Genomic DNA, 27496 nt, shown 5'->3' with positions numbered 1-27496 from the left:
CCAACCCCTCATGTGTCTATCATATCATTCATCATTTTAACTTCGATATTTGCATTACGTTATTTCGTTATTATTCAATTTTATACTATACTTTTAATTTTATGAAATTCTTCGTTAAATTTTAATATAAGTTTCGATAACTTATACTCGAGCTGGTTGATCTGAGAAGAAATAAAATAAAAATGGTATGTTACATCGACTTTGGTGTGGAACGTTAATTGATTCGGATTGGGAAGACCTTTCACATAATGCCTCTTGTCTTTAGTATGGTTTAGTCTTTCTTTCCAATGCCTCATTTCTTGCCGCCAACGGAGAGTAAGCAAGCAACCTTGCTTGCATTCTAAGGGGAGCAATTTTTCGAGTCTACAAAGCTTCGTAGTTCTCCCTCCCCCTTTGCCTCGCCATGACATTAGATCCATTGGCGAGTCGGGAGATTCAAACTATTAGCCACACACGAGGTTTGTGAATAAGTGGTTGTCTGATAATGAGCAAGGAATGTCCGTCTTTCGGATGTATTGAACTCATAATTCATTAGAGACTTTTTATGAATGTCAACTAAGTCTCGTAAGTAAATTACTCCCAGTAGAAAATAGAGAAAAATGTAGTAAGTTTAGGTTTTGAATAAGAGGACAAAGTTGGACTTAACTCATTTGAATCTTGACCATGTATATGAGTACACCTACGAGACCCCTAATTTACAAGTTACCGTGCAACAATTTTTCCACCTTGTTGCTTGCAGCTTGCAGGCTCGAAAATCTCTCTTTCGCGTCTCCATGTCTCCATGTCTCCATTCTAAATGATCAGCTTCTTCTTTCACGCAAGCGCTTGGTTTGCACCTTGTTGTCTATTCGTAACAATTATAAAGTTGGTCATATCAATAGTGTTATCCTGATAAGATACCTACAAATAAGTAGAAATATCCATTTAACTCGATTAGATGTGGCCCTACCGGAATCCAGGAAAGTTTAAGGGAATAAACAATTTTATAAGATATATAATTAAAGTGAATCCCAATGTGAGTTAGTGGTTGATGACTCTACATTCAATTATGAAACCAAGACAACCCAAGTTGTTCATTTGGATTGGAGTTGTACTTTATTGGGAAAACCCTAACTTTTTCGCCCCTTTGTAAATATGTATATTAGATCTCACGTCGAGCGGAGAAGGAAACAAATCATTTTTTAAAAGGGTGTGGAAGCTTCTCTCTAACAAACGCATTTTATAATCGTGAGGCTGACGATGATACGTAATGAGCCAAAGCGAACAATATCTACTAGTGGTAAGCTTGAACTATTACAAATGGTATTAGAGTCCGACATTGGTTGGAGAAGAGAACGAAACATTCTTTATCATACGCGTTTATAATCTCTCCCTACCAAATGCGTTTTAAAACTGTAAGACTCACGATGATATATTGAACATAAGCTAATAATATCAGGTGGCAATGAGCTTGGATTGTTACCGTGTATCTATTTGGTTTTTAAATTTTAAATATTTTAAATTTGTATTAAATAAATCATTTGACTTGGATGTTATTTTTTTAAAAATTTATGTCACTATTAAATATAAAATATAAAATTTATACTTACAAAAAAAAAATTCCAAAATTCAAAACTCCGAGAATCGAAGCGTATTCTTATCTTATTATCAAATTTGAAATCATTACAATTGAGGATTCTTTTTTTAACATTATATACTCATTATAAGTCATCTCTTGACTCGGGCTCACCTATCTTTCCCACTCGAAAAGGGTAACTATGGTATGGGTAAAGACGGTAAAGACCATGTATCATTCTCGTACTTATCACATGCTAACTCACATAATTCGAGGTTAATGTACAATAAGTAAATCATAAACGAATCGAGTAAATAAGATCATGTGAAAGTTAAAACGCCAGCAGATTCAAGAACACAACTAAACAAACCAGTAATTGAAGTAGCATTCGATGGATCAAGATGTCATTCCTTCCTTAATTAAACTAGGTTTAGTGTCGTGGGTACATGCCTAATTTCAACCATTTAAAAAAAAAGAAATAGAAGATTTTGTTGGTTTATATCATTCTTTTATTTTAACTCCAGCTAATGCATAAATTATTAAAAAATTTAAATAATATGAAATTTGAAAAAAAAAAGTTTTAATTAAAGAAAGTCAACTCTGGTGGATTATTTAAGACCAAGTAATGAATTTGACTTAATTATAGAGTTTTTTATATAATGAGCCCAAGAATAATGCCTTTTTGATACCATATTTGAAGCTTACTTTATTTTTTTAAATATCTTCTTAGTATATAGAGTTAAATTAATAAAAATATTTATAAATTTTGTAATTTATCGATTCAATTTAATAATATTCTTAAACTTTAAAAAAAAATCTTAAATATACTCGTACTTTCAGTATTGTGTCTTAAAAAAATTTAATCTTACCATCAATATATGGTTGAAAACTGTCTATCCAAAATTCAAAAAACAAAATTAGACAATTTAACGTGTGACTGTGATGGTACAATTTGACGAGTAACTGTCACAATTTTATTTCACGAATATCATATCATTCAATACATGAATTTCGTCCCATAAACATTTCACAACAATATTTACATGTAATCATAAATACAAACAAAATAATGCATGCATATCTAACTATCACTAAGAGCATTATTTATCTTAGTAACATGCTAACTCATTCCAAAATTTTCCTTTTTTTAAACTTAATTGCTCGTCAATTTGTAAAAATATTCTAAATCAGTCCGATTCAAGTAATTCTAATTTAAAAACGTGAGAAAGATTATAAAAAATGATGCCGATCCATCTTAAAATCGAATCGAAATAATGCGAACAAACCATATATTTAGTATAAAAAACAAAACTTTAGAAGGCGGAGTAAATGATAATGTTTTTAAGAAAGCATTCAAGTCTTCTCTTGCCTTTGGCTTATAAGAAAAAACTCCATAAAATAAAGCTCAGAAAGGCTGTATGCTATATATATATATATATATATATAATCTTGAACTCACATAAAACAAATCTGAATACGGCGATTGGGTTGGAGATATCTTCAAAAACCCCATTTTTATAGCCTTTCATCCCTCCTTGCAGTTAAGTGGCAGCACTTACCTATTTTCTCTGCAACCAACAACGAAAGAGAGAACAAAAGCCCAGTTTTTGTCTTCTTTCTTCATTGATTCATTGATTCATTCATAAATTCGTAAATCTAAAACCGACCCATCTCTCAAAATCCCCTTAATTCAAATGGGTCGCTCTCCTTTTCTCTCAATTCTTCTTCTTTCTCTCTTAATCGCACCCTGTTTCACTAATGGTACATATTTCATTTTCCTCTGCTTTCTTCTTAAAAACCCCTGTTTTCTTCCCTTTTTGATGTTTTAATTTAATGGGTTTTTGGTTTTTTTTGTGAGATCTCCAGGATTTGGAGGCAAAATGAGGATGATGGAGGGCGTTGATACACACCATGGCTCCAGTGTTGAATTAAAGGTAATTAAAGAGGGTGTTCTTTTGGGGAATCTGAGGGATCTGAAAATGGTGTTTGATTTTAGGGTTGAAAAATTGCAGGAAAGTGGAGAAGAAATGCGGAGGAGGATGATGATGATGGAGACGACGGATTATTCAGATCCAGAACCAAACACCAACGTAAAAGGTGGCGGCTATGTTTCTCCACCTCCTCCCCTTCGTGGATGAACTTTTTGATTCTGTTTATGTTTTTGTTTGGGGAAGTTGAGGAAAGAAAGCGGTTTCGTTGATATATGTTAAATTGCCTGGTTTTTGTTTTGTTTTTGTATATACAGTTTCGGTTGTGGTTTCGATGTGGGATTCAGTAAATGATGCATTTTGTTGAAGTTTTTCTTTTTCTGTTCCTTATTGTAAATAATGGGAAGAAATTATCTTAATGAAAGTTTTATGCACGTCCTAAAACCAAATCAGAACATTTGAAAGTTCTTGCGGGTATTTTAGGAACTCGTAGCATCATGAGAACATCATGAGATTGAATTCTCATCTCTTCTAACCATCATCTTCATCAAGAAAGATGACGTTAGCATCTAACTTAGAGTCCTTTGGCAAACTTGCTCTAGTAAGACAAATCGACATGATTCTCAATATCTTCTTCTTCGAATTGTTAACCACTTTGCATTTACATGTTGATAACAAGGCAACCAGTTTGAGTTCTTTATCTTCTATAAATTTCATGTACATTGCCGAGAATATACTTAGTCAAACTTAGTCTCTTCACCATCACTGTTTAACTTTTTGGATGCACTAGCACTCCTTTTAATTCTCGTGTAACCCATAATGCGTTTGCACATCCTTCACTTGCACTAGCCGCAAGTCAAAATAAATTTACAAAGTTATAAAACGAATCACATATCTATTTCACTCCCAACCACTGCAAATACTGAACTACCCACAGAATTTATAGTACAATTATATTTTGTTTCATAAATATTTTTATAGTACAATTATATCTTGTTTCATAAATATTTGCGTTTGTTAATTTTATTATCTATCACAATACGGTGGTGGCATTGTATTAATTTTTTTTAATTTCATTTAAAAATAGAAAATGTAGATTATGACATTTTTTGTAATCTAAATTTAAGATTATGATTAAAAAAAAGTAGTATATATATATATATATATATATTACTTATTTAATTAAAAATTATTAATATATAAAACTTAAAAATTAAAATATAACAAATATTTTAAAAATATTAAATTAATTTTAAATAATGAAAGAAATATCTCAAATAATTTAAAGTAGGTACTATATTTAAAAATACTTATGAAAATTTTAAAGTAATATTAACCCTTTTTTAACTCATATAAATTCTTATAAATTATTTCTAAATTTTTTTAAAAAAAATTTAAAAGTCGAAGAATATCAATAATTTTTTTTTTTAAAAAAAAAAATTAAATATGTTAGATTTTTTTTTTTTTTTTTTTTTAATATAAAGAAAATTAAAGTTAAAAGTTTCTGGTTAAGGGGGGGTTTAGGGAAAAGGAACTGCCTTGGTTTCAACTTCCAAGCGTCTTTCTTTCTTTAATTCATTTCTCCGTCTCCGTTTCTTCGCTCTTCGGCTCTTCCGACACTCATCTCCTTCGAGTTTCAGTTAAAGCTCCAACCCTAGAGCGCCCCTAACTTCCTCCACTACTTGATTCTTTCCCTCTCCCCCCGAACTCGTAAGGTTGATGTTCTGATTTTCATATGTTTTATTTGATTTATGCTCTATATACTCTCCTCCCTTCCCCTCCTCTATTTCTTTGATTTGAATCATGTTTTCATATGCTGTATGAGTTACATTTGGATGTGGACAAACAATCACAAATTTGGCAATGCTGCAGTTATTTTGATTCATTCTTCAACTCATCTTCAGTTGTTTTTCTCATGAGCTTTTTGATTCCTAAGAGAAGAATAGCAATTGATATTTGATACTCTTCGTAATCTTCTCATGATCAAAACGGAACTAGGGACACTGCCTGGCTTTAATTGAATCTATTTCTACAGATAAGATGCCCATTTTCTAGGGTTGGGTACCCATAACTTTCACTATATGTTTCTAATTTAGTGTCACTTGTTTGTTTTGGAGGAAATTCTATTTTGTAATCTATGGATTTGTATCTTCTTTCATGGCTATTCAGGTCTGAAGTGCCTTCTCATTTGTTTTAAGAGCTTTAGTGTGTATGAAAGATGTCAAAACTGCGAGCACTCTGGCAAGCTTCTGTAAATTCAACAAAAAAAGGTTATTTTAACCACTATTATTTTATCTGCAAGCTTCAGAATTATCTGTATATAAATAATTATTCAGTGAGCTTTATACCTTCTTATTGTGGTTATGGAATTCTTCTAAGGAGTTTTGAGAAGATATTTTTCAAGGGACTCCCATTACCCCCGTCCAAGTTTTGCAATGGGGCCTCTGTTGAGTCATTAGCAGTCTTCTTTGAAAATCTCATCGGCTGGTTTGATTTTATAGATTTGGAATTGGAATAGTTTCACAAGGAATTATAGATTTGTTAGCCGTGCTTCTTGATGCTGAGTTTGAAGTTAAATGTGAGATTTCATATCGATTGGAGAGAGGAACGAGTGCCATCGAGGATGCTGGGCCCTGAAGGAGGGTGGATTGTGAGATCCCACATCGATTGGAGAGGGAAATGAATGCCAGCGATGACGCTGGCCCCCAAAGGAGGGTAGATTGTGAGATCCCATATCAGTTGGAGAGGGGAACAAAACATTATTTATAAGGGTGTGAAAACTTCTCCCTAGTATATGTTTTTTAAAAACATTGTGGGGAAGCCCGAAAGGAAAAGTTTAAAGAGGACAATATCTGCTAGCGGTGTGCATGGGCTGTTACAAATTGATCTTTGTCTCAGAACTCAAGCCACGGGAAAATTGATGGAAGACCCTCACTACTAGCCCTTTACCTGCTTAAAAATAGCTCTCCTTCGGGACAGAGAAAGAGATGACAGCCGTGGTGCATTGCCTCAGGACGTGGAGGTACTACTTGCTAGGAGTCTTTTTTAGTCTTCTTTCCCTATTTATTACCTCTTTCTATCATTAGAGAAGAACGCGTTTTAAGGGACTAGATATGGACAGAAAGCGGGGAATGAAAGACTTGAATGGGAGTTTGTAACAGCCCAAACACTCTTCTAGTAGATATTGTCCTGTTTTGGCTTTCCCTCAAGATTTTTAAAACGTATCTGCTAGGGAGAGCTTTCCACACCCTTATAAAAAATGCTTCGTTCCCCTCTCCAATCGACGTGGGATCTCACATTAAAGATCCTTGAAGTTTCCATTGGGATTTTCTAAGGGGTTATCAGATTTGACCAGCTGGATTTTTCTGTAGCTCCTCTATTTTAAGTCTTTTATATCTCTTATTTTGTTTTGGATGATATTCCTCGTTCGTTCTTTTGTTTTCATTTCCCTTTTTCTTTTCTTTGTGCTTTCTCACTCTGTATTGGAGTTTGTACCATTTGAACAATTTGTTCCTTTTCATTTATCGATTAGAAGTTTGTATCATGTTATAGAAAAATGTTACCTTCTCTACCCCTAAGTTGTATATGCTACCTGTATGATTGATATCTATTTATGCCTTTTCTTTTGTTTTTTTGGATGTCATATTACAGCTCTCGCTTGGAATGTTGAAGACTGGATACCACCTACTGAAAAATACATCTTTAGTTTCAATTCCAAGCAAGAAGTTAAGAAGTGGCATTTATATTCAGATTCGGAGTATGGAGGTACGTGCATGTGTATGTTTATCCTTATTTCTTTATATTTCTCCATAAGGGGGAAAAATAGACCTTTAGCATTCTGATTTGGTGTCAGTGCATTTTCACTTCTTTTCCCCCCATTTCAAGTTTTTTTCATAATTTTTTTAGAAGTGAAATAGAAATGCAAAACAGTTCAAGTCCATTTATTAGCTATAATCCTCTTGTTTGCTCAATTGTCATCAATAACTTTTGACAAGGACAAATAGTAAGTTGTTTAAGGATCCATTTTAATAAACTCTGCAATAAAATATTTAGTTTTCTTCATTGGATTGTTTCCAGGAATGTCTACAGCATCTTTGGAGATCACTGAAACTGGAAATGAGCTACGAGGTACATAGCAGATTTTATCTCTTCATTTAAATGCATATTATAAGCTTCAGGGTTGTTGGTATACTCTATGCTATACATTCTTTTATCTCTCCAAAACATATATTTCACAAATGCATTGTTTTCTCTCACGTTTTCATCATTAGAAAAGATACATTTTTCCTGAAACACTGCGTAAAGCTTTGTGCGGTCCGAATGTATGACAGTGATTGGAATGGTTTTTCTTAGCAAGTCTCATAAAAATTATAGGAAAAGTTATGTAGTTATGGACAACGGAAAAGCACGATGATCATAGATGAGGTGCCATTACTAATTCTGTAGCAAGTTTGGGGAACACACTATTTACTCTCTAACTTAGGAGGCTGAAGAAATCTTGTAATAGCATAATCAGTTTACTTGGTGTGGATTGATATTTTCTTTCTACTATATTCGTGCAAAAAGACATGGCAAAATTATAACTTGCTCTATAGTCCGTCAAATGCATATGTATCAACCTTTTATTTATTATAGGAATATTCTCTGGGAAGCTCTCCTTGGATGTAAATGAGAATTCAAAATGGAACATAAACAGGAGTGGTTTTTGTGGAATGCGCTCCAAAAAGGTGAAACATATTCTTGCTTGTTTTTAGATTTTTTTAAAAAATATTTGGTGTTGCTGTTGTTGTTATACTAGATTTGAACGTGTACCTGCTGACTTGCTGGGCTACAAGATTAATCAACTCTTTTACCTTAAAACATAACTGCCTGTCACCAGCTCTTGATATTTGGTTATCTTACCTTACAACGTCATTTAAACTCCTTAAGAAGAATTGTATATCATGGTCTACAGATTGACAATCAAGATTCCTTAGACATTCCCTAAATGGAAAGAGTGTCATAAATGTTATGAAAATGCCTAGAAAGTCGGCACCTCTTTCTTTTGGTTTCAGTGCACCCATAGGTTATTTTCCCTCGAATCTCTGTTCTCCATATCTCCTTATATACTCCCCAAAGATAATTTAAGTGTAGCTTTTGAACCTCCTCATGCTAAATTTAAAAATGAATTTGTTCCTAAGAGGTTTCCATTATGTCAACAATATTTTTTTTTTTCGTTCTTTGGCTAATTCTTGATCTTCTATGTTATCTACTTCAGTTTGATGGCTTCATTAATTTGGATTTGTATGATTCCATTGCTTTGAGGCTTAAAGGAGATGGAAGATGCTATATATCCACTGTAAGTTCGTTTTTCTTTTCTTTTTTCCCCCTAGGTAATGAGTGTAAAGGCAAAAAGATTTGATTGTATGTGCTTTGCCTTGTTTAGGCAACTGAAAATTTGAAGCATTTACATGAATATCTGCAAACTTCTCCACAGATTTATACTGAGAATTGGGTAAACTCACCAGGACAAGAGGAAGATAATTCATGGCAAGCATTTGTTCTAGCCCCTAAAGATGATTGGTATATTGCCAAGGCAAGTGGCCTTCCACATCTTGTAGCTTGCAAATCGTTTATATGGCTTATTGGCAATTATGGTATACTGTTGTATGAATGCTCGAACTTTGAATCTTGGAAAGAACAAAACCTTAATGAAAATATATGAACATTTTTACTTTTGATTTGGGTTTTTATGACAGTATTAATTAGCACCATAGCCTTAATTTAATTTTCTTCTTGTACATAGGAAGTATGTTATTTGAGTTCAACAAATATATAAAAGTAGATGATTGTGATGTGGTTGAGTTCAAGCTAACTAAAACTAACCATTCCATTTTGTCTGAATTTTCAGATTCCTCTTGATCGATATTTACCAACATGGAGAGGGAATATAATAGATACAGAGATGGAAATGAACCCATCTCGTATTGTAAGCATGTCTTTATCAGTGAATGCTGCTGCTGGCGTTCCAGGTGCAAGATCTGGCCCCGGTGACTTCAATCTGGAAATTGATTGGATCAAAGCCTTAAGAACTCAGTAAGTGAGTTGCTGTTTGGTACTCTTTCATGCCGTTTTGTGCTTAAGAGAGTAACATAATTCGCACATCCAACGAAGAAAAAAAGAATCAATTTTGGAACCAAATTCTGGTCCACGCTTCTTCTGTTGTTTGAAGAAGGTAGTTTAGAACATAAAAATACAGAGCCCAACCTGGATGTTTGTGCATTGAAGGTGCCATGTATGTTTGAAGGGAAGGGAAGACTACAAGATGGGCTTGACCTAAAGCTCTTATAGACACCTTATTTATTTTATCTACTTTGTATTTGGGTTAGGCACGTATGGTTGGAGACATGCGAAAATACACAAATAAATGAACACGATGCTTTTTCTGCATGGTTCGATTCTCCAACCCTACATAAATGCTAGATGAATATGTAGAGGGTAGTACCAAAGATTGCAAAAATTTCAATATTTCTACACCATTTTCATCTTTTTCTAAGTTTAGTGGTTGCTATCCATCAACCGCCGTCACATGTTTTCCTAAATTTGACACGAAAAAAGGTTAGAAAACTTATAGTCAACCTATTTTAGCTATATCGATATTGTATCAATGCCATCTTTTTCTAGTGGAGAAGAGTTGTTAGTATATCATATATCTTATTTAAAATTTAAGTTAAAAGTTTAAAAATGTATGCAACGGTAAGAGGTCTAATTGATTTTAGTCGAACTTCAAGAGCACATAAGGTGTCTTACTGATTTTAGTCGAACCTCATGAGCACACATTTTATTAAAATATATTCCGCCAAAGATAAAGAGTACTATAAAAAGAATTTTGAAAGTTTGAAATCATCTAAATTTGAGTATAGTTTAACTGGTTTAGACACGAAACTTTGGTCAAGAAAACAAAGAAAATCGGTTTTCCCAACCGTGGGTACGGTTTGGACCGTTCGGTCTTCAATTTTATAAACCGGAAATCATTGGTTTACTATGTGGCATGTGCAAACCCACGGCAACGAACCGGGATTCAACCTCACCACAAATCGTTAGAACAGATAGATGGTTGCGGCTGCGAGGAGACGGCGAATCGTTGCTGGTAATTGCCGACTGATATTTTGGGGTTCATACAAAAGATAAACACGGGCTGCCTAATGATATGGAGGTAGTAGACATCTTTTTGCTGGAATTTTTCTGTGCAATTTGTTAGCTGGGTATTCTTCGGTATGGTTTTCGGTTTATAAAAATCATTTATTTATTTATTTTTGTTCATTATACTTGGGAATTACTGCCTTCCACTGGTGTAGTTAGTAGGATTGAGCTTGTTCTGAGGATGAGCGGATCGATGGATTCTGCCAAAAAGCTTTGCATAACCTTAAAAGCAATTACTTCTAACTAGAAATTCAAAGCATTGCAATGGCTATGTTAAAGCTACCAGTACCAATTAGTAGCCTTGCTCCTGTCAAATTCACGCCATTTCTATCTAAGTCCAATGACTTGGCTTCTCCTCTCCTGGACCCAATGAAGCTCTTGAAAGTGGCTGCAGACGCCAAAAACTTAAAATTTGGTAGAACAATCCATGCCCATTTGATCATTACCAATCGCCTCCCTGGAGACTGCAGGGTAAACCAAATTAATTCTCTTATTAATTTGTATGTGAAATGTGATGAACTATTCATTGCTCGGCAGATGTTCGATAGAATGTCGAAAAGAAATGTGGTTTCTTGGTGTGCTTTAATGGCTGGGTATATGCAAAATGGGAGTCCCTTGGAAGTTTTTGAGTTGTTCAAAAAGATGATAGTGAAGGATAATATTTTCCCCAATGAATATGTGATTGCCACTGTTATATCTTCTTGTCGTGATAGTCAAATGTATGTAGAGGGGAGGCAGTGCCATGGGTTTTCCTTAAAGTCTGGATTGGAGCTTCATCAATATGTTAAGAATGCACTTATTCAGATGTACTCTAAGTGTTCAGATGTAAGAGCAGCATTGAAGATATTAGATACTGTGCCAGGTTATGACGTATTTTGTTATAATTTGGTTCTAAATGGGCTTCTAGAGCATTCACATGTGAGAGAAGCTATAGAAGTTCTGAAGTTAATGATTGGTGAAGGCACAAAATGGAATAACGCCACTTTCGTTACGATTTTTCGCATTTGTGCTAGTCTTAAAGATTTAAAATTCGGTAAGCATGTTCATGCTCGAATGTTGAAAAGTGATATCGACTACGATGTCTATATTGGAAGTTCTATCATTGATATGTATGGGAAATGTGGTAATGTGTTGAGTGGAAGAGCCTTTTTTGATCAGTTGCAAAACCGAAATGTTGTTTCTTGGACAGCAATCATGGCAGCTTATTTTCAGAATGGATTCTTTGAAGAAGCATTGAATCTGTTTTCAAAGATGGAAATTGATCATATTCCTCCTAATGAATATACACTGGCTGTGTTGTTAAACTCTGCTGCAGGTTTGTCCGCACTAAGCCATGGTGATCAGTTACATGCTCGTGCCGAAAAATCTGGTCTCAAGGGCAATGTTATAGTAGGGAATGCCTTGATCATAATGTATTCCAAGAGTGGGGACATTTTAGCAGCACAATGCGTGTTCTCAAACATGAAGTGTTGTGATTCCATTACCTGGAATGCGATAATAACTGGTCACTCTCACCATTGTATCGGTAAGGAAGCGTTGAACATATTCCACGACATGTTGACTGCTCGAGAATGTCCCAATTATGTGACCTTTATTGGTGTTCTTTCTGCTTGTGCCCATTTAAGTTTGGTAGATGAAGGATTGTACTATTTTAATCATTTGATGAAACAATTTGGTATTGTTCCTGGGTTGGAACACTATACCTGCATTGTTGGACTTCTAAGTAGATCTGGACGACTCGATGAAGCTGAGAATTTTATGAGGTCGAATCCAATCAATTGGGACGTTGTTGCATGGCGCACCCTTCTCAATGCTTGTTATGTTCATAGAAATTATGATAAAGGGAAACAAATAGCAGAGTACTTACTACAGATGGATCATGAGGATGTAGGATCTTATATTCTGTTATCAAACATGCATGCGAGAGTTAGGAGATGGGACGGTGTCGTTAAGGTTCGAAAATTGATGAGAGAAAGAAATGTGAAGAAAGAACCTGGAGTGAGCTGGTTAGAAATAAGAAATATTGCCCACGTTTTTACATCCGAAGATAATAAACACCCCGAGTCGAGTCAGATTTATGAAATGGTAAGGGACTTGTTAACCAAGATTCGACCATTGGGGTATGTTCCTGATATTGCTGGTGTGTTGCACGATATTGAGGATGAGCAAAAGCTCGACAATCTTAGCTATCATAGCGAGAAGCTTGCTGTAGCATATGGCCTGATGAAATTACCATCAGGTGCACCGATTCGGGTGATTAAGAACCTTAGGATGTGCGATGATTGTCACACTGCTATCAAACTTATTTCAAAGCTTGCAAATAGGACTATAATTGTTAGAGATGCCAACCGTTTCCATCATTTTCAAGATGGTTTTTGCTCGTGTGGAGATTATTGGTGAAAATTTTGATAAGTTTCTCAATGGCTTGGATGTTTTGATGATAAAAGGTTGCGAGCCATGATTCTGTGGTAGCAGAGATATCAATATACTCTACTATTTCAGGCTGGTATTAGGCACACATGACACAAGTTGAGCCGACTAGGTCTGCACGTCGGGTATGTGAGTTGTCAATACCAGTTTTCTTATATTTTCATTTTTCCTAATATCTACCGATGTCATTTAATATTTCAACTAGTTTTATAACGGCCCAAGTCTACCACTAGCAGATATTGTCTTCTTTGAGCTTTCCCTTTCGGGCTTCACTTCAAGATTTATAAAACGCATCTTCTAGGGAGAGGTTTCAACACCCTTATAAAGAATGCTTCGTTCTCCTCCCCAATCAATATGGGATCTCACAATCCACCCTCTTTCAGGGCTCAACGTTCTCGCTGGCACTCATTCCTTTCTCCAATCAATGTGGGACCCCAATCCACCCCCCTTCAGGGTCCAGCGTCCTTATTGGCACACCGTCTCTTGTCCACCCCCTTCAAAGCTTAACCTTCTTTGCTAGCACATTGCCCAGTGTCTGGCTGTAATACCATTTGTAACAGCCTAAATCCACCGCTAATAGATATTGTCCTTTGCCTTTCGGACTTTCCCTCAAGATTTTTAAAACGCGTCTTCAAGGTAGAGGTTCCCATACCCTTATAAAGAATGCTTCGATCTCCTCCTCAACAACCAATATAGGATCTCATAGGTTTCTACTTTTCCAGTGGTTGAACATGTAGCTATTTAGTTGGGGTGACTCTAGAAAACTTGATTAATTGGAAGATTACATCTCTGCCTACATTAATTGGTGGGCTTGTGTGGATTCCCTCCGACCAAAGAAATACTTCATTCTTGCAACAGTGGCACGGCAGTTCAACCAAGAAAGGAAGTCCTTTGGGAGGAGGGTGATTATGGCTATGACTTGAATGGCTCATTGACTAAGAGACAAAAAAGATAGATCGATCTCTGGATTTGCCTCCCTAAAAAGGTCGAAGATTGGCTGCTTGATGCTGTGATGGGAACCTGTTTTAGAGGCAAAGCTAAGATCCTTGGGGCTGTGCGTTAAATCTACTTTATGGTTAACTTGAAAGGAGCATAATCTTCTTTTGGTTATACAACGCTTGTTGGAATGCATATTGTTAGTATCTGAGGCTGAATGTGCAGTAACCGCAGGAGTTATGAGCTGTTGGAATGATTTGGTTCAGTAGTTTTTGACAGAGCATTTTCTGCTCTCAAAGATTGCCAACGCTTCAAAGCTAAATCACTTCATTCATTCTAGCAGTGGGAGGAGGAATCGCTACATGAAACTTGGGAGAGGCTCAAAGAATGCTTGCGAAACTGCCTGAATCATGGTATTCAAATACAGACCTTATACCAATGGTTGCCAACACTTGAACGGTTGCTTCGATTGAGGGGCACTTTTCTCCCAGACTTATAAGGATACCCGTCATTATACTGGTAATAATTTAATCTCTAATGTAAGAAATTTCATCAAAATTATATGTCGAGTTTCATTATTCAACAATTTAGACTAGTAATTTTTCTGATATGCCTGTGACTAACAAAGTATGGTGGAAGGACTTGTGTTGGTAGGTAGAGATAACTTTCACTTTTAGAAACGAGAAATAAATAATGTAACTATGTTGTAGGAGATGTAAGGGAATGTCAAGACTTGAGTGTCATCCAATCCCATCACATCCCAACAAGATCCAAAGTTCACTTTACACGAACTGTATTTCCCTTGCATTTTGGTTAAAAGGACACAACATTGACCTCTCCTTGCCTGACTGACTGCTCAGTTCTGTCCTGTCCTATAAGCTCTGTAAAAAGCCTAACAATCATTTAATACATTGAACTGCTTTATTAGAACCACTCTCAATCCCACAAAATCTTCTCAAAATTTTAAACTTTTTGGAGTGTTTCAGTTTCCATTTCCCTTCATAAACTCCATTGGTCCTTCTCCTGTCCACCAATCCTCTTCTTCTTCCTTCTTTCTCCCTTGCCTTTTCTTGCCAAAACCCTCTCTTTTTCTCTTAATTCTCTGCTCCTCATCATTTGACAGTTTCTGTTTATATGTGTGTATATATATATATATATATATATATATATATATGTATTTATGCTACTTTTCATCAAAGCTCTTGCATGTGGGAAGGAGGCTTCAAAGTAGTGCAGCCAAGGATGACTTGCCGGCAACCATTTAAATGAATGAGGGCTTCTTTATTTGGTCGGCAAGTCGTCTCTGGCTATGTAACTTCCTCCTTCTTTCATGCTAGGTGTTTATTGATGAACATCATTCCCAAATTCATCCATTTGGTGAACGCTTTCTCTAACAGCTGAAGCCCGCTCGTTAGTAGATATTGTCCTTTTTGAACTTTTAGATTTCTTTTCAAAGTAAAAAAAAACATGTGAAAAAGTTTACACATCCTTGTAAATAATGCTTTAGTTCTCTTTTGTATCTAATGTAGGATCTCACAATTCACCTCTCTAATTCATCCTTTCTCCAATCGATGTAGGACCCTCTAATTCATCCCTTTCGAGGCCCACCATCCTTGCTGGCATACTTTGGGGCTTAGTTTCTTTGCTGACACATTATCCGATGTCTAGTTCCGTTACCATTTGTCTACTGATATTGGCTTCTCTAGGCTTTCTCTTTCGAATTTCGCGTCTACTTTAAAAGAGTTTTTTTATCCTTTTTACACTCTTATAAACAATGCTCTGTTCTCTCTCACTGTCAAGGGATCTCACCGTATCTATTTGTTTAGTTAGATTATTTAGCTCCTATTTTGTTTTTGGTTCATGATCTAACCAAACAATAGTTTATATTTGTTTGTACACTTAATTATCGTCGTGATACTGTTGTGTAAACCAGAAAAGATCAATGGCTTGTAAGGCTCAAAAACTCAAACATTTCTTCAAATACTAATACCCATTAAGTGCATATAGCCCTTTGATGAGATCCTCAATATTTTCTGACATAACAATTCAAACAAAGAAACTAATAGAAGCATCACATCAACTCATTAAAACCGCAAGATTCACATAGATTGACCAAATGATTATGGATCCATGGAGATCACTGAAAGATCATAACCTTATAGGCTAAGATACACACAAAATATTACCCAAATGAAAGAAGAAGCTAAATGGAGATGAAACCTTCATTGACAAGAAGACCAAAAACGAGAACGAGAAGGCCGGCTGTGATGCACTCAGTTGGAGAAACCCATGTCTGTGAATAAGCTGACAAAGTCAGGGCTGCGCCCACGAGACCTATCAGGAGAGAGCTCAGATTCTGATTCATCTTCTTCCTCTTCCTCTTCTTCTTCTTCTTCTTATTTAATGAAACTCTTGTCTTTACGCACCTTCCTTTAGCCAACATCAAAAGTCAACTTTGTAGAAAGAGACAATGTGTGAACAATGGTTTGTTTAATCAAAACCATACAATATACAAATCATAAATGCTGTCCATAGGTTTACTATTACTATTGTTGTTGTTGTTATTTATTTATCAATTGGCCTCACTTTTTTTCTATTAACTTATTATGACTTGTTCTTCCCTTATATGTTTAGATTTTTCTAAAAAATGAAAATTATTCGAGGAGATTGTCATCGTTTGATTCACGATTCTATATCGATCAATTTTATATCGGTCTAAATCCATTGCTAGTAGATATTATTTATTTTAGAAGAACCTATGATTAGCTTTTCGGGAAATTTCCAAATGAACAATTTCAACGAGAGACTCCGTCTATTCTATTACCTTCTAGTAACTATATTGTTACCTCCTTTCTATTAACCTGAGTGAGAGTGCTAAGGAAGGTTACAGATTCGGTCAAGAGGAAGAAACTTATAATATCGTAGCTGCCCATGGTTATTTTGGCCGATTGATCTTCCAATATGCTAGTTGCTTCGAAACAAAACAATTAGAATTAGGCTCGTTGAACTGGATTCCAATATGCTAGTTGCTTCGGAACAAAACAATTAGAATTAGGCTCGTTGAACTGGAATGTGTTGTTAGGCTATGGAGCCTGATACTTATTTCTAGCTTGGTCAACGCTTATATAATAAAGTTATATATGGTAAAGCTATATTCGGTAAAACTATATATGGTAAATAGCTATATATAGTAGATGGCTAAATATGGTAAATAGCTATATATAGTAGATGGCTAAATATGGTAAAGCTATATATAGTAAACTATACCATATATATATCAGGTCGGTAGAGCTTTGAAAATGTTTTTTTTTTTTTTTTGTATGTACTCTCTATTTCTCTATTGCTGTACATCCCTGAAGTCATCTCATATAGGGGATCTTTCAATGGGGAAGATCAGCCTGTTATCCCTAGAGTAACTTTTGGGACTGGTTCTTCCTTCTTTATGCCCCGCCCGTTACATATTGTCATCAGTCTCATGATTTTGAAACGTGCCCATTAAGAAAATGTTTTCACATTCTTACAAGGAATGCTTCGTTACAAATGGTATCATAGCTAGACATCGGACGTTATGTTAGCTAAGAAGCTGGCCTCTAAGAGAAATAGATTGTGAGATCTCACACTGTTGAATAGGGGAATGAAGCATTTTTTTTATAAAGGTGTATATTACAAGCCAAAGCAACCAATATCCAACGTAATAAAATCTCACCATGAAAAGGTATAATTTGAAAAATGGTTGGGATTTAGTCGCATGAATATAAAATTTTAAATTTTAGTCCTAATGATTCGATAAAGAAAATCATAAATAGTGATAATTTTTTCATAAATGATTTTTATGGTAGAGAATTTTAAATAACCATATAAACTAAATTAAAAAAATTTGATAGGGTAGCCTTAAAATTTAATCAAATTAGAATATTTAATTTTATAAACACTAAATTAAATAGCAATTCTTAAAATGGTAAATCAATTGGCACGAGGTTGTGTTGGACCTTTTTGTTTGGTAAGTTCTTAAATAACATTTTTTGTGTACATCAATTCCTTATGGGACATGGGTTAAACCCTTTTTGTAGGCTTTGGATTGCCAAACTCATCAATCTTTTTAACGCAAAAACTCTTTTATGTCTATCATAGTCTCACGACCTAATTTTTGAAAATTTAAAATTCGGACGCCGATTAAAAGGACAAAAACTAAAACTAAATAAAATAAAGTTAGAAGACTCCCTCTATGACCGCACGACTCTCAAACACTCATCCACCTCAACCAACCGCCTGCAAACTCCTAACAAAAGAAGTTCGAGCTTAGTCTCTATTGCTATATGAGCATCTAAGGTGTCTCGAGGTTATGAGTGGTTCACTAACTGCTCACAACCCACTCTGTGTTTAGGGGAGGTGGTTCACCCTTTTTTGACATTGTGGATATGTAGAGCAACAGGTCCCATCTCTCGGATGAGCTACTCTTCTGTTTTTTGACTTGCTTTACCTCTATCATATTTATTTTACTGTAAAATTGTAATTTTAGCTACATGCCAAAATTCAAAATTTCAAAAATTTGTTCATGACATTCTACGCTCATTAGTTATATTGTATTCCATGTAGGCTCTTAGAAGCACTTAGAAAATAGTTGAGTAGATGCTAAACTCGACTAACTTGGCTTAAAGTTGTAGGTGTTGATTAGGATAGGTTGCAAGCGCATTCAGAATGTATTCTTCTCAATCGTATAAACTCGAAAGAGTGATTCACAGGTGCATATGAGCAACACTCGTTGAATGAGGTCCAAAGCATGGTTGAATCAGGGCTCTATAGACATCACTAATTAAGTTAAAAGAGTCAAAAACATAGTTGAACCAACTCTAGAGTATAGAATGGGCTTCCAAAGCATTAGGTGACTAAATGGGCTTGCAAGGAGGCACATGGGCCAAGTAGGGTGCACAGGTTGCTCAACTCCATTGCACCTTGTCTCATGGGTTCAGGTATTGTAGTGCCTAAAATGTTAATCATTTGTGTTAAAGAATGCTATGCATGGTTCAATAGAATAAGTGGTAGATTGGAAAAGCACTTCAAAATCGAACTTATCGTGGTCGCTAATAGTCAGTCGCAAGACAAAGTCTCTACTTCCTTCATAAAACCTAAGGACACGTGACATTGCAAAAGCTAAACAATGTTTCTTTAAACGCAACATTTAACATAAAAACCTACATGTTTCAGTTTATCGTGCTAGATATTCTACCATACTCAAAATTGAACAATTTATTATTAAAATATAAATTTAACTATAATAACTCATGAATTATCATTGGTCACCCACGAACAAATCCTTCCACGTTCGTTGGCATGATACATTTAGTTGGTTCCTGTCATGTTACATAAGTAATATTTCATAATTCTTTTGAATGATAATACAAATTCATGGTAGAGGAGATTAGCGTACATAGAAAGTGACATAAACATATATTAATTAGATTGACCAAAATTTTTTTATATTTTCATATGAGTTTTTTTATATTTTCATATTAAAACTCATATGATGTTTGAAAATAATTTCCAATATAAAATGAAATTAAAGAATTATTAGAGTGTTTTAGAACCCTTAATCTTAGCTTAGGAGGTGACACCTAAGTTGGAACACTCAATATACTAATAAGTAGTTGGTTTCAACTTTAAACTTAAAAATGTTTTAAATTTTTGAAGACTTTTGAAATAATCATAAGATCAAATTTTAAATTAAATTAATGCAGACTTTTGATGTGGCTGTCAACAAAAGACCTGTACCAAACCAAAAAAAAAATTAACATTATCCTGTTTGTGGTCTTGGATTTGACACAAATTCGTTTGTTGACTCAACTTTAAAACATTCTTAGCATTTCAAAAACCATACATTCAGACCTAAAATTGATATAAATGCTGGTATCCCAAACCTTATGTCGTAGCTTTCATCACGACGTCATCGTCATTTGTATGGGATAACACATGACTTGAATATTTTAAGAAATATTTAGTAAGTAACCTCACTTTTAAGACAAGAATGTACACACATGCAATATGGTGGGTCAATCATTTTAACAAAGCATAGCATGACCTTTGACACCTTTCTAGTTCGAGCAAGTTGGATGTTTGGTACTTTTCTACACATGACTCAGTTTGGCTTGCACACCTCTTGAGACTAGCTCGTTGGGTTAGGCTAACAGGCTCTATGTTGAACACCCTGGAGGGGAAGAGCTCGAACAACATTAAGGTGAACATAATGTTGTAAATTATGAGTCATAATGTACGCGTCCATGCTCATAATAGTGAGAGAGTATCAAATGCACGTGAAACACAAATATGCATGAGGTCCCCATAACTTATAATTATAGTATAATTTACGATAGAAAACAATTCTTATTCTTTTATAAGTTTGTGAATTACACCCATACATAATTCCTGTACATTCTTTCATATATAGTACGACTTTTATGGCATGGTCTCCATCAATATCAATAAAATTTTCATTTATTTATATTTAGTCGACGTTATCAATAATATTTTCTTTTTTTCGTACGTAAATTGGCATAATCTTTAGAGAAAGTCTCTATCTTTAACAATAACTTTGTTTCCCATTCATATGTAACAGTTCATTTGATGAATTTGAAGCTTTATCTAAGTTATCCAATATTTCTAAAAGAATCATGTTTTTGTTTCACCTTGTGGATGGCCTTCAAAAGAGCAGGTAGGGTTTCTTGTTTTGTATTTTCTACTATCTTTATGCCCAATTCTTTAACTATACACCACTAAAATCAATCTCATATATCTTTTGCTCTACTTTAGTTTAGCCTTCAATATTGACTTCTTCAATCTCCACCTTTCACTACTTTATTACCCTAAATTAATAAGCACTTTCTCTAAAACATACCCTAAATCCGATTTAGGGTTTATTACAATAACTATATGAACGAGAATCATCTATCAATACATCGTATTATCTACATTGCAATGTTATTTTGAAAAGTTTATAAATATTTTTGAAACATAAATGTATTTTATTACTATTTTTTTAATTCAGAAGTGTATTTTAATATATATTTTTTTTTAAGAAATTAAAGGATGCTTTTAGGTTCTTTGAAAAAAATAAATAAGGGTATTAATGAAAATTTTGAAAACAATGCTATTTTTGAACACTTTTGAAAGTTAAGGATATTTGTAAAACGATTTTAAAAGCTACCGAGTATATTTGAAACAAAATATTAACCGTTTCGATCTAAAAGTAAGGAAAATGATATTTTGAAACGTCTTTATAAAACAAAATATTTGAAAAACAAGATTATTATCCAATAACCTTTAAAGTTTTAATGATTAAAAGAAAGGAATTAGTGATTAAGCAAGCCAATTTTTTTTAAAAAAACTTAGATTTATGATGGTTCGGGTCATACATACTTCTTTTTTCTTTTACATAAAAAAGTTGATTCAATCAAAAGACTCATTTATGAGAGACATATCCCATATACACTTCTTTTCTCTTCTTTTTCAACAACCAATTATTGGGTTTTTTTGGAGAAAAAAAGGGGTGACAAACGTAGTTATATTTGCTTAAATCATTTCCACGGTAACATATATTAACCTTCATGAGCTTAAATCATATATTCATCAGACCGTCCTTCGTCAATCGAACACACCTCATGCCGAATCCAAGCTTGTTCAACCACACACGTCATTCGTGCGTGCATGTTTAATCGTGTGCGACACAATCACATCATATCTCATTGTTATCTTGGTTTCCTACCATACGATCCATGCATTGTGATGTCATCCCATGTTTCGCGACACATCGACCATCTAGGCTTGCTCGAAATATCTGTTGGGAACTGAACCCATCTATCGATTATCTCATCGGGACATCCCAAACATCCATCCATTTGAGTTCTCTCGAGCATCGGTGTAACGACCCGAAATTTTCTACTTAATTTAAGGTCGCTACTATATATACATATCCTAAACATTGAATGCGGAAAGCTTCATTTAAATTCCATAAAACATATCCTTATCTTAAAACAGAGCCATGAACTTACATGTTTCGAAAACATCTTTAAAACGACACAACAAAAGACTAAATAAAATAAATAAGCGTTCAAGTTAAACATATCCTATTCTAGCCAAGTCTAAGAAAATAAATACCACTATCCTATGCATGTGCCATGGTCTCGAGTTGCGATGCCCTCGTCAGCCGTACAGAAATGTCTTGCCTTAACCTGAAAAATGTAGTAGCATATGACTTGAGTATTTAAAGAAATACTCAGTAAGTGACTCCACTATTGGAGGTTGAATGCAAGAACATGCGAATGCAATGACGGGACCTATCCTTTCAATCTATTTTCCTACGATGCTGTCCTAACGGGTAATTTGGACGTGTACAATATACTCTACACACAGCCCATATGTGCGAGTATGGGCTCACTAGTCAGTTCGCACACCGTTGGGCCACTTTTCTTGTCGGGCGAGCATACTCTAGGAGCTCCTTAGGCCGGACACCCGTTAGAACTAGTAACCGTCACGGCAGCACTATGCAAAACATAACGATCGTTGCCTTGCCATTGGATGTACACGTCCGTACCCTCGTGATGGAATAGGGGTATCCCCCCAAATGCATGAGGTCCCCAATATTTATACTTTTCTCATTAATGAATATAACCCCGCTATCATCTTTCATGCTTAACATGTCATTTCTCATTTTTCACTCTACGTATCATACATAATCCTAACATGGTTACATTTCATTTCATTTATCGTAATATCATGTCATTCATAACATGTTGTATACATACAATTTAGAAAACATAACATAATGCTCCATTTTTTTAACATGTCATCTCATAACGTGCAATTCACAACAATTACCTCAATGGTTACACAAAACAATCTAAACATAACACATCACATCACAATATATCGTATCATAAACATGTCATATCGTAAACACTTCGTGGTCATATCGTTCTCTAACTTATAGCCTTAACGTTCTTATACCTATCACAGTCATATCGTTACGTGAACGTACCTTAGTCATATGATCATAGGAATGTATCCTAACGCTATCGTTCTATCAATCTATCACAAACCTATCCCTTTCTACCCATATCCTAAACATATTCTTTCATCAATCTCTCCTATCTATAGCACTCCGGTATGTAACCTAACCTTAACGTTTCATAAACCTATCTTACAACTATTGTTACATTTCGTTTTGTGCATCCTTCTCGTATCCTATCTCAAACATATCCTTAAACACATCGTACTATAATCATTATCATACAATTCACATATTATAACATAGCATAAACATAATATAAGCATACCGATTCACAGATAATTCACACATATTAGTATATATGACACGTGCAGAACCATAGACACGTGTCAACATCAAATATAACCATACCGATAGTAAAGCCACTTACCTGGCTAGCTTAAGTCGTTGTCATGAATATACCTTTAATGAAAGTTCGATTCCGTCCTTTGAAATCCAAGTCAACCTATATGAGCTCATGATATTAGTTTCAAGTTTGAACTTTATAAAATTATCTCTAATCTACCTTGGTCCATTGTTAAAAGTCTTGAAATGTTATATATATATATATATATATATATATATATATATATATATATATAAAATGTTATTTTCACTAAATATCTTATTTTCTATTATTACTATTGTAGGGAATATATTGTTAGTGGAAAAGTTTTGTGGAGTTTCTTGTCCTTTGATATTTACGATTTTATTTTTAAATTCTATTCACCAAATCATGGTACTTGTCTTCGACACTCGTGTCGCCTCATTCTTCCGAACTTTGTGTATGCCTCAACTTAGCTTTAATGCACACCCTTGGTTTGTTGGATGATACATCGTCCTCCTTGATCACATCATGGTACTTCTAAATCTTGGCCTAAACATGGTCGGATGGGCACCACTTGAGGATCATCCCTTGTCTATCTTAACGTGTGGGGGTCACAACCTACTTTCTCTCAGTGAGGTTATGACACACAGTGATGTCGTCATCCATACAAGAGTGTCTTACCTTTTACCTGGAAAAGAAGTACCACGTGGCTTGAGTATTTAAAAATACTCCGTAAGTAGCCCCAATATTAAGGTCGAGAAATGCAATCATGGTGAGACCTATCATTTCATAGAATATCATGGTTTTGGTCTCTACTTCTCACTCCAGGCAAAGCTGGATGTGTAGTACTTTCCTAAACATGACCCACGCACGCACACATAGACCCACCAAGTAGGCTCATATACATACCGTTAGGCCTACCCTTCTACGAGAGTATACACTCACTCTGTTAGAAGCCACAGAGGGAAATGAGTGCACATAATATCATAAAAGATATGACAAGTGTTTCGTATGTATGTCTCATAGAGATAAATGGAGGTATGAATTGCATCATGTGTATGTCATGATTAAAACTATGGCGACCTCATGTATTTTGTATTTCATCTGCATCAAGATATTTCCCGTTATCATTAGTGTGGACACATACCTTATGATATTATGTACACCATGATATTATGCGCGCTCCTTTCCCTCTGTGGCTTCTGGCAGCGTAAGTATATGCTAGTCGAAGGACAATTTCAGGGGTATGCATACGAACCTGCCTAATGGATCTATATGCACGTGTAGAGAAGTAGTACACATTCAACTCTACTCAGACTAAAAAGTAGAGACCAAGACTATAATATTTTATAAAATGATTGATTCTACCATTATTGCATATGTTCTCATTTCCTCACCCAAGTCAATTAGACCAAGCCCATAATTTAAAAAATTATGAAGTTCGTGACATCATGTGATTATTTTTAAATGAATGTTTGCATATATTAAATATATCAATTGACCATCAATTAAAACATGTTTTTCAATCATGATATTTTGGCATAATAATATTTTTTAATCTTTTGTTTTAGTGGTTGGAGAAGTTCTACCAAATTACATATTATACCTCAATGGAACTTTTTTTTCCCTTTTTTATTTGAAAACAAAATAACCATTTATCCTTTAAATAAAAAAGAAAAAGAAAAAAAATAGAATACAATTATTGCAAAGTTTTGATAAGATAGGCAAATAAAGGGAATGAAAAAGGATGGTCATAAATATAGCAATATAAAATATTTTAAATACACTAAAATAATAAAAATATCTATAAATTTTATATTTCTTTTTAAAATGATGTTTAAAGTTCAATAATAACTCATAAAAAATCATAATCCACATATATATATATATATATATATATATATGGTAAAAATACTATTTAACAAAACAGTCTTTCTAATATATTTTTAAATTTTAAAAAGTTTAATTTAAAAAAAAATTAAAAAATACACCAATGGTTAAGTAATAATATCCTTAACCTTTATTAAAAAAAGTTTTTGTTATCAATGTACGGACCAAAATCACTCTCTTTTTAATGTTACTTTGAAAGTTTATTATAATTTTTTTTTGAAATGAGTACTAATAATAAGATTATTTTTGAAGTTTTTAAACCGGTTTAAGAATTAGAGAGGTCTACAAATAAAGTGGAATTGAGAATTTTAATCTCGGTCCTAGTAAATTTCTCATTTATTTTTGGATAGATAAGAGTAAAGATTTTTGTAGATAATTTACCGCAATTTTTCTATTTTTTAATCTAATAAATGTCGAAATTTTCAGTAGTTTCTTTTGCTCGAACACATAAAAAGCTGTCCACAACTTTGTACAAATTTTGACTTTTATTATTTGTCATGTTGATAGTAATTTAAAAATTACATGTAATCCGCTAGACATTATATGAAGCTACCCATATTAAGAACAAAAAAGAAATATGGTGTGAACAAAGAGAGTGTAGTAATCATGTATTAAAATTTCTCATGCTTTTCCACCACTCATATCGTGCCAAGTGGAATCGAATCTCTTGCCCAAACTCTCGACACCGACAAACAAGGCTAGAGAGATTTCCTCGCTCTTTGTTTGCAAATTTGTCATTTTTTAAAGGGTAAAAACACTTTTGATCTCTAAATTTATCAATTTGTACGAAATATTTTTAAATAGCTATAGAGATTAATCTGTTATTGGTGTGACTAACAAAATATTTGACGGGGGAGTTTCTCTCACACTCATGACCAACCGAATCTTCTAGCACCACTCACCTACACTTCCAACACGGGCTCCTCCTCCGTGCTAATATCGTGACTACCTCTTCTTATTCCTTCTCTCATTCTCACATACTCATACTCTTACTTAGATTCTTCTCATTTTTCTTAGCATATAGTTTTTGCTCTTCAATTTTAAAAAATATTCATTTATCCATTTTTCAACCGATCAGATCTCGTATCGGTTAGAGAAGAGAACAAAACATTCCTTACAAGGGTATGAAAACCTATCCGTAATAGACATATTTTAAAACTGTGAAACTGACGACGATAAGTAACAAATTGTAGTACACAATATCTATTAACAATAACGTTGGAATTAGAGCCGTTGGATGAAGAGAAGAGTTTGCCCTTGAGATTGAAATTCGGTAAAATAGATATAAGCAGCCATGCGCAATTGAATCCATAGGTGAAGAGTTTCTTGAAAAGGAAAGCTTTAATGCTTTTTTTTTTCTTTTTGTTTTTCTTTTATTGACATAATTGAAAGCCTTTTATTTTTCTTGAATAATTCATTTTCCAAATAAAGAAACTCTATCTTATATGGAACCAATAATAGGGTTTATCAAATCCAACATATCAATTATTGTAATCCCACTTTTTTCTAGGCAATAATTTTTGGTAATAGAAAATAATAATAATAAAAAAAATAACGTTTTAATTATCAAACATTTTTCTTTTAATTTTCTTCTGTTACTGTAAATTCTCTCGGTTGATATATGATTTTGAAGCAAAGATGTATCATTAACGTCATATTTCAAATATGGAAAACTCACACCCACATGATATTTCACAAGCATACGAGATGCTACTGGAAGAACGGTATCTCTAATAGCATGTAATAGGTAAAGGGCATTTTAGTCTTTTCACATGCTACGAAAAGTATACAAGTGGAGCCTCAAATCGTCACTTCTCAAGGTTAGGTAATGCATAATGGCTTCATCCATGTCCAATGATGTGAATGCTAATTCCAAAATGTTCAATTAATTAAAATATCCTTTTTTTTTCCACCAAAAATAATTAGTATGAATTAATTTAATTTCATTATAAAAAAAATTATTTATTTGGCCCCTCACAAAAATGTATGATAAAAATGAGAATTTTTGTTATTAAATAATTCCTTCAAGATATGCTTTTCATATTATATTCCTATAAATCCCTTGATTTAAAATAAATCAATTTAAAATTAAAGAGCTCATTTAAAAAGTAATTATATTTCGCCATTTTTCTTCTTTTTCTTTTTCTTCTTCTTCTTCTTCTTTTTTTTTTTTTTTTTTTTTTTTTTTTTTTTTTTTTTTTTTTTTTTTT

At 34.0% G+C, this 27496-nt stretch overlaps 3 protein-coding genes across 7 annotated transcripts; 2 read left to right on the top strand and 1 right to left on the bottom strand.

Moving 5' to 3' along the window:
* Positions 1 to 5000: 5000 nt before the first annotated feature.
* Positions 5001 to 9928, top strand: LOC111441194 (probable complex I intermediate-associated protein 30). 2 transcript variants are annotated; one of them, XM_023078161.1, is made up of 8 exons: positions 5001 to 5198; positions 5653 to 5753; positions 7135 to 7248; positions 7561 to 7611; positions 8119 to 8210; positions 8741 to 8821; positions 8991 to 9058; positions 9374 to 9514. In XM_023078161.1, exons 2-7 carry the CDS (start codon positions 5702 to 5704, stop codon positions 9027 to 9029), a joined length of 429 nt encoding a protein of 142 aa, XP_022933929.1. In that variant the 5' UTR covers positions 5001 to 5198; positions 5653 to 5701; the 3' UTR covers positions 9030 to 9058; positions 9374 to 9514. The 2 variants fall into 2 exon arrangements, with proteins under 2 accessions (XP_022933929.1, XP_022933928.1); XM_023078160.1 differs by having other exon boundaries at positions 5003 to 5198; positions 8960 to 9058; positions 9374 to 9928.
* A 614-nt stretch (positions 9929 to 10542) lies between these two features.
* LOC111441163 (pentatricopeptide repeat-containing protein At5g39680) lies at positions 10543 to 15927 on the top strand. Of its 4 annotated transcripts, none has more exons than XR_002710082.1 (3): positions 10543 to 13220; positions 13833 to 14550; positions 15609 to 15927. XR_002710082.1 is itself a non-coding variant. In XM_023078115.1 (2 exons), the coding sequence occupies exon 1, from the start codon at positions 10930 to 10932 to the stop codon at positions 13063 to 13065; it is 2136 nt and encodes a 711-aa protein (XP_022933883.1). In that variant the 5' UTR covers positions 10543 to 10929; the 3' UTR covers positions 13066 to 13085; positions 13123 to 13139. The 4 variants fall into 4 exon arrangements, 1 of the variants encoding a protein (XP_022933883.1); XR_002710080.1 differs by having other exon boundaries at positions 13802 to 14550; XR_002710081.1 differs by lacking the exon at positions 15609 to 15927 and having other exon boundaries at positions 13802 to 14819.
* Positions 15928 to 16009: 82 nt separating this feature from the next.
* LOC111441164 lies at positions 16010 to 27449 on the bottom strand. Its single transcript, XM_023078116.1, has 2 exons — positions 27417 to 27449; positions 16010 to 16429 (listed from the first exon to the last, which is right to left on the bottom strand). The coding sequence occupies exon 2, from the start codon at positions 16394 to 16396 to the stop codon at positions 16235 to 16237; it is 162 nt and encodes a 53-aa protein (XP_022933884.1). The 5' UTR covers positions 16397 to 16429; positions 27417 to 27449; the 3' UTR covers positions 16010 to 16234.
* Positions 27450 to 27496: the final 47 nt, after the last annotated feature.

The sequence above is a fragment of the Cucurbita moschata genome, unplaced genomic scaffold (genome assembly GCF_002738365.1).
Source record: "Cucurbita moschata cultivar Rifu unplaced genomic scaffold, Cmos_1.0 Cmo_Scf00003, whole genome shotgun sequence".
Classification (NCBI taxonomy): domain Eukaryota; kingdom Viridiplantae; phylum Streptophyta; class Magnoliopsida; order Cucurbitales; family Cucurbitaceae; genus Cucurbita; species Cucurbita moschata.
This window is presented reverse-complemented; position numbering and strand designations above follow the sequence as displayed.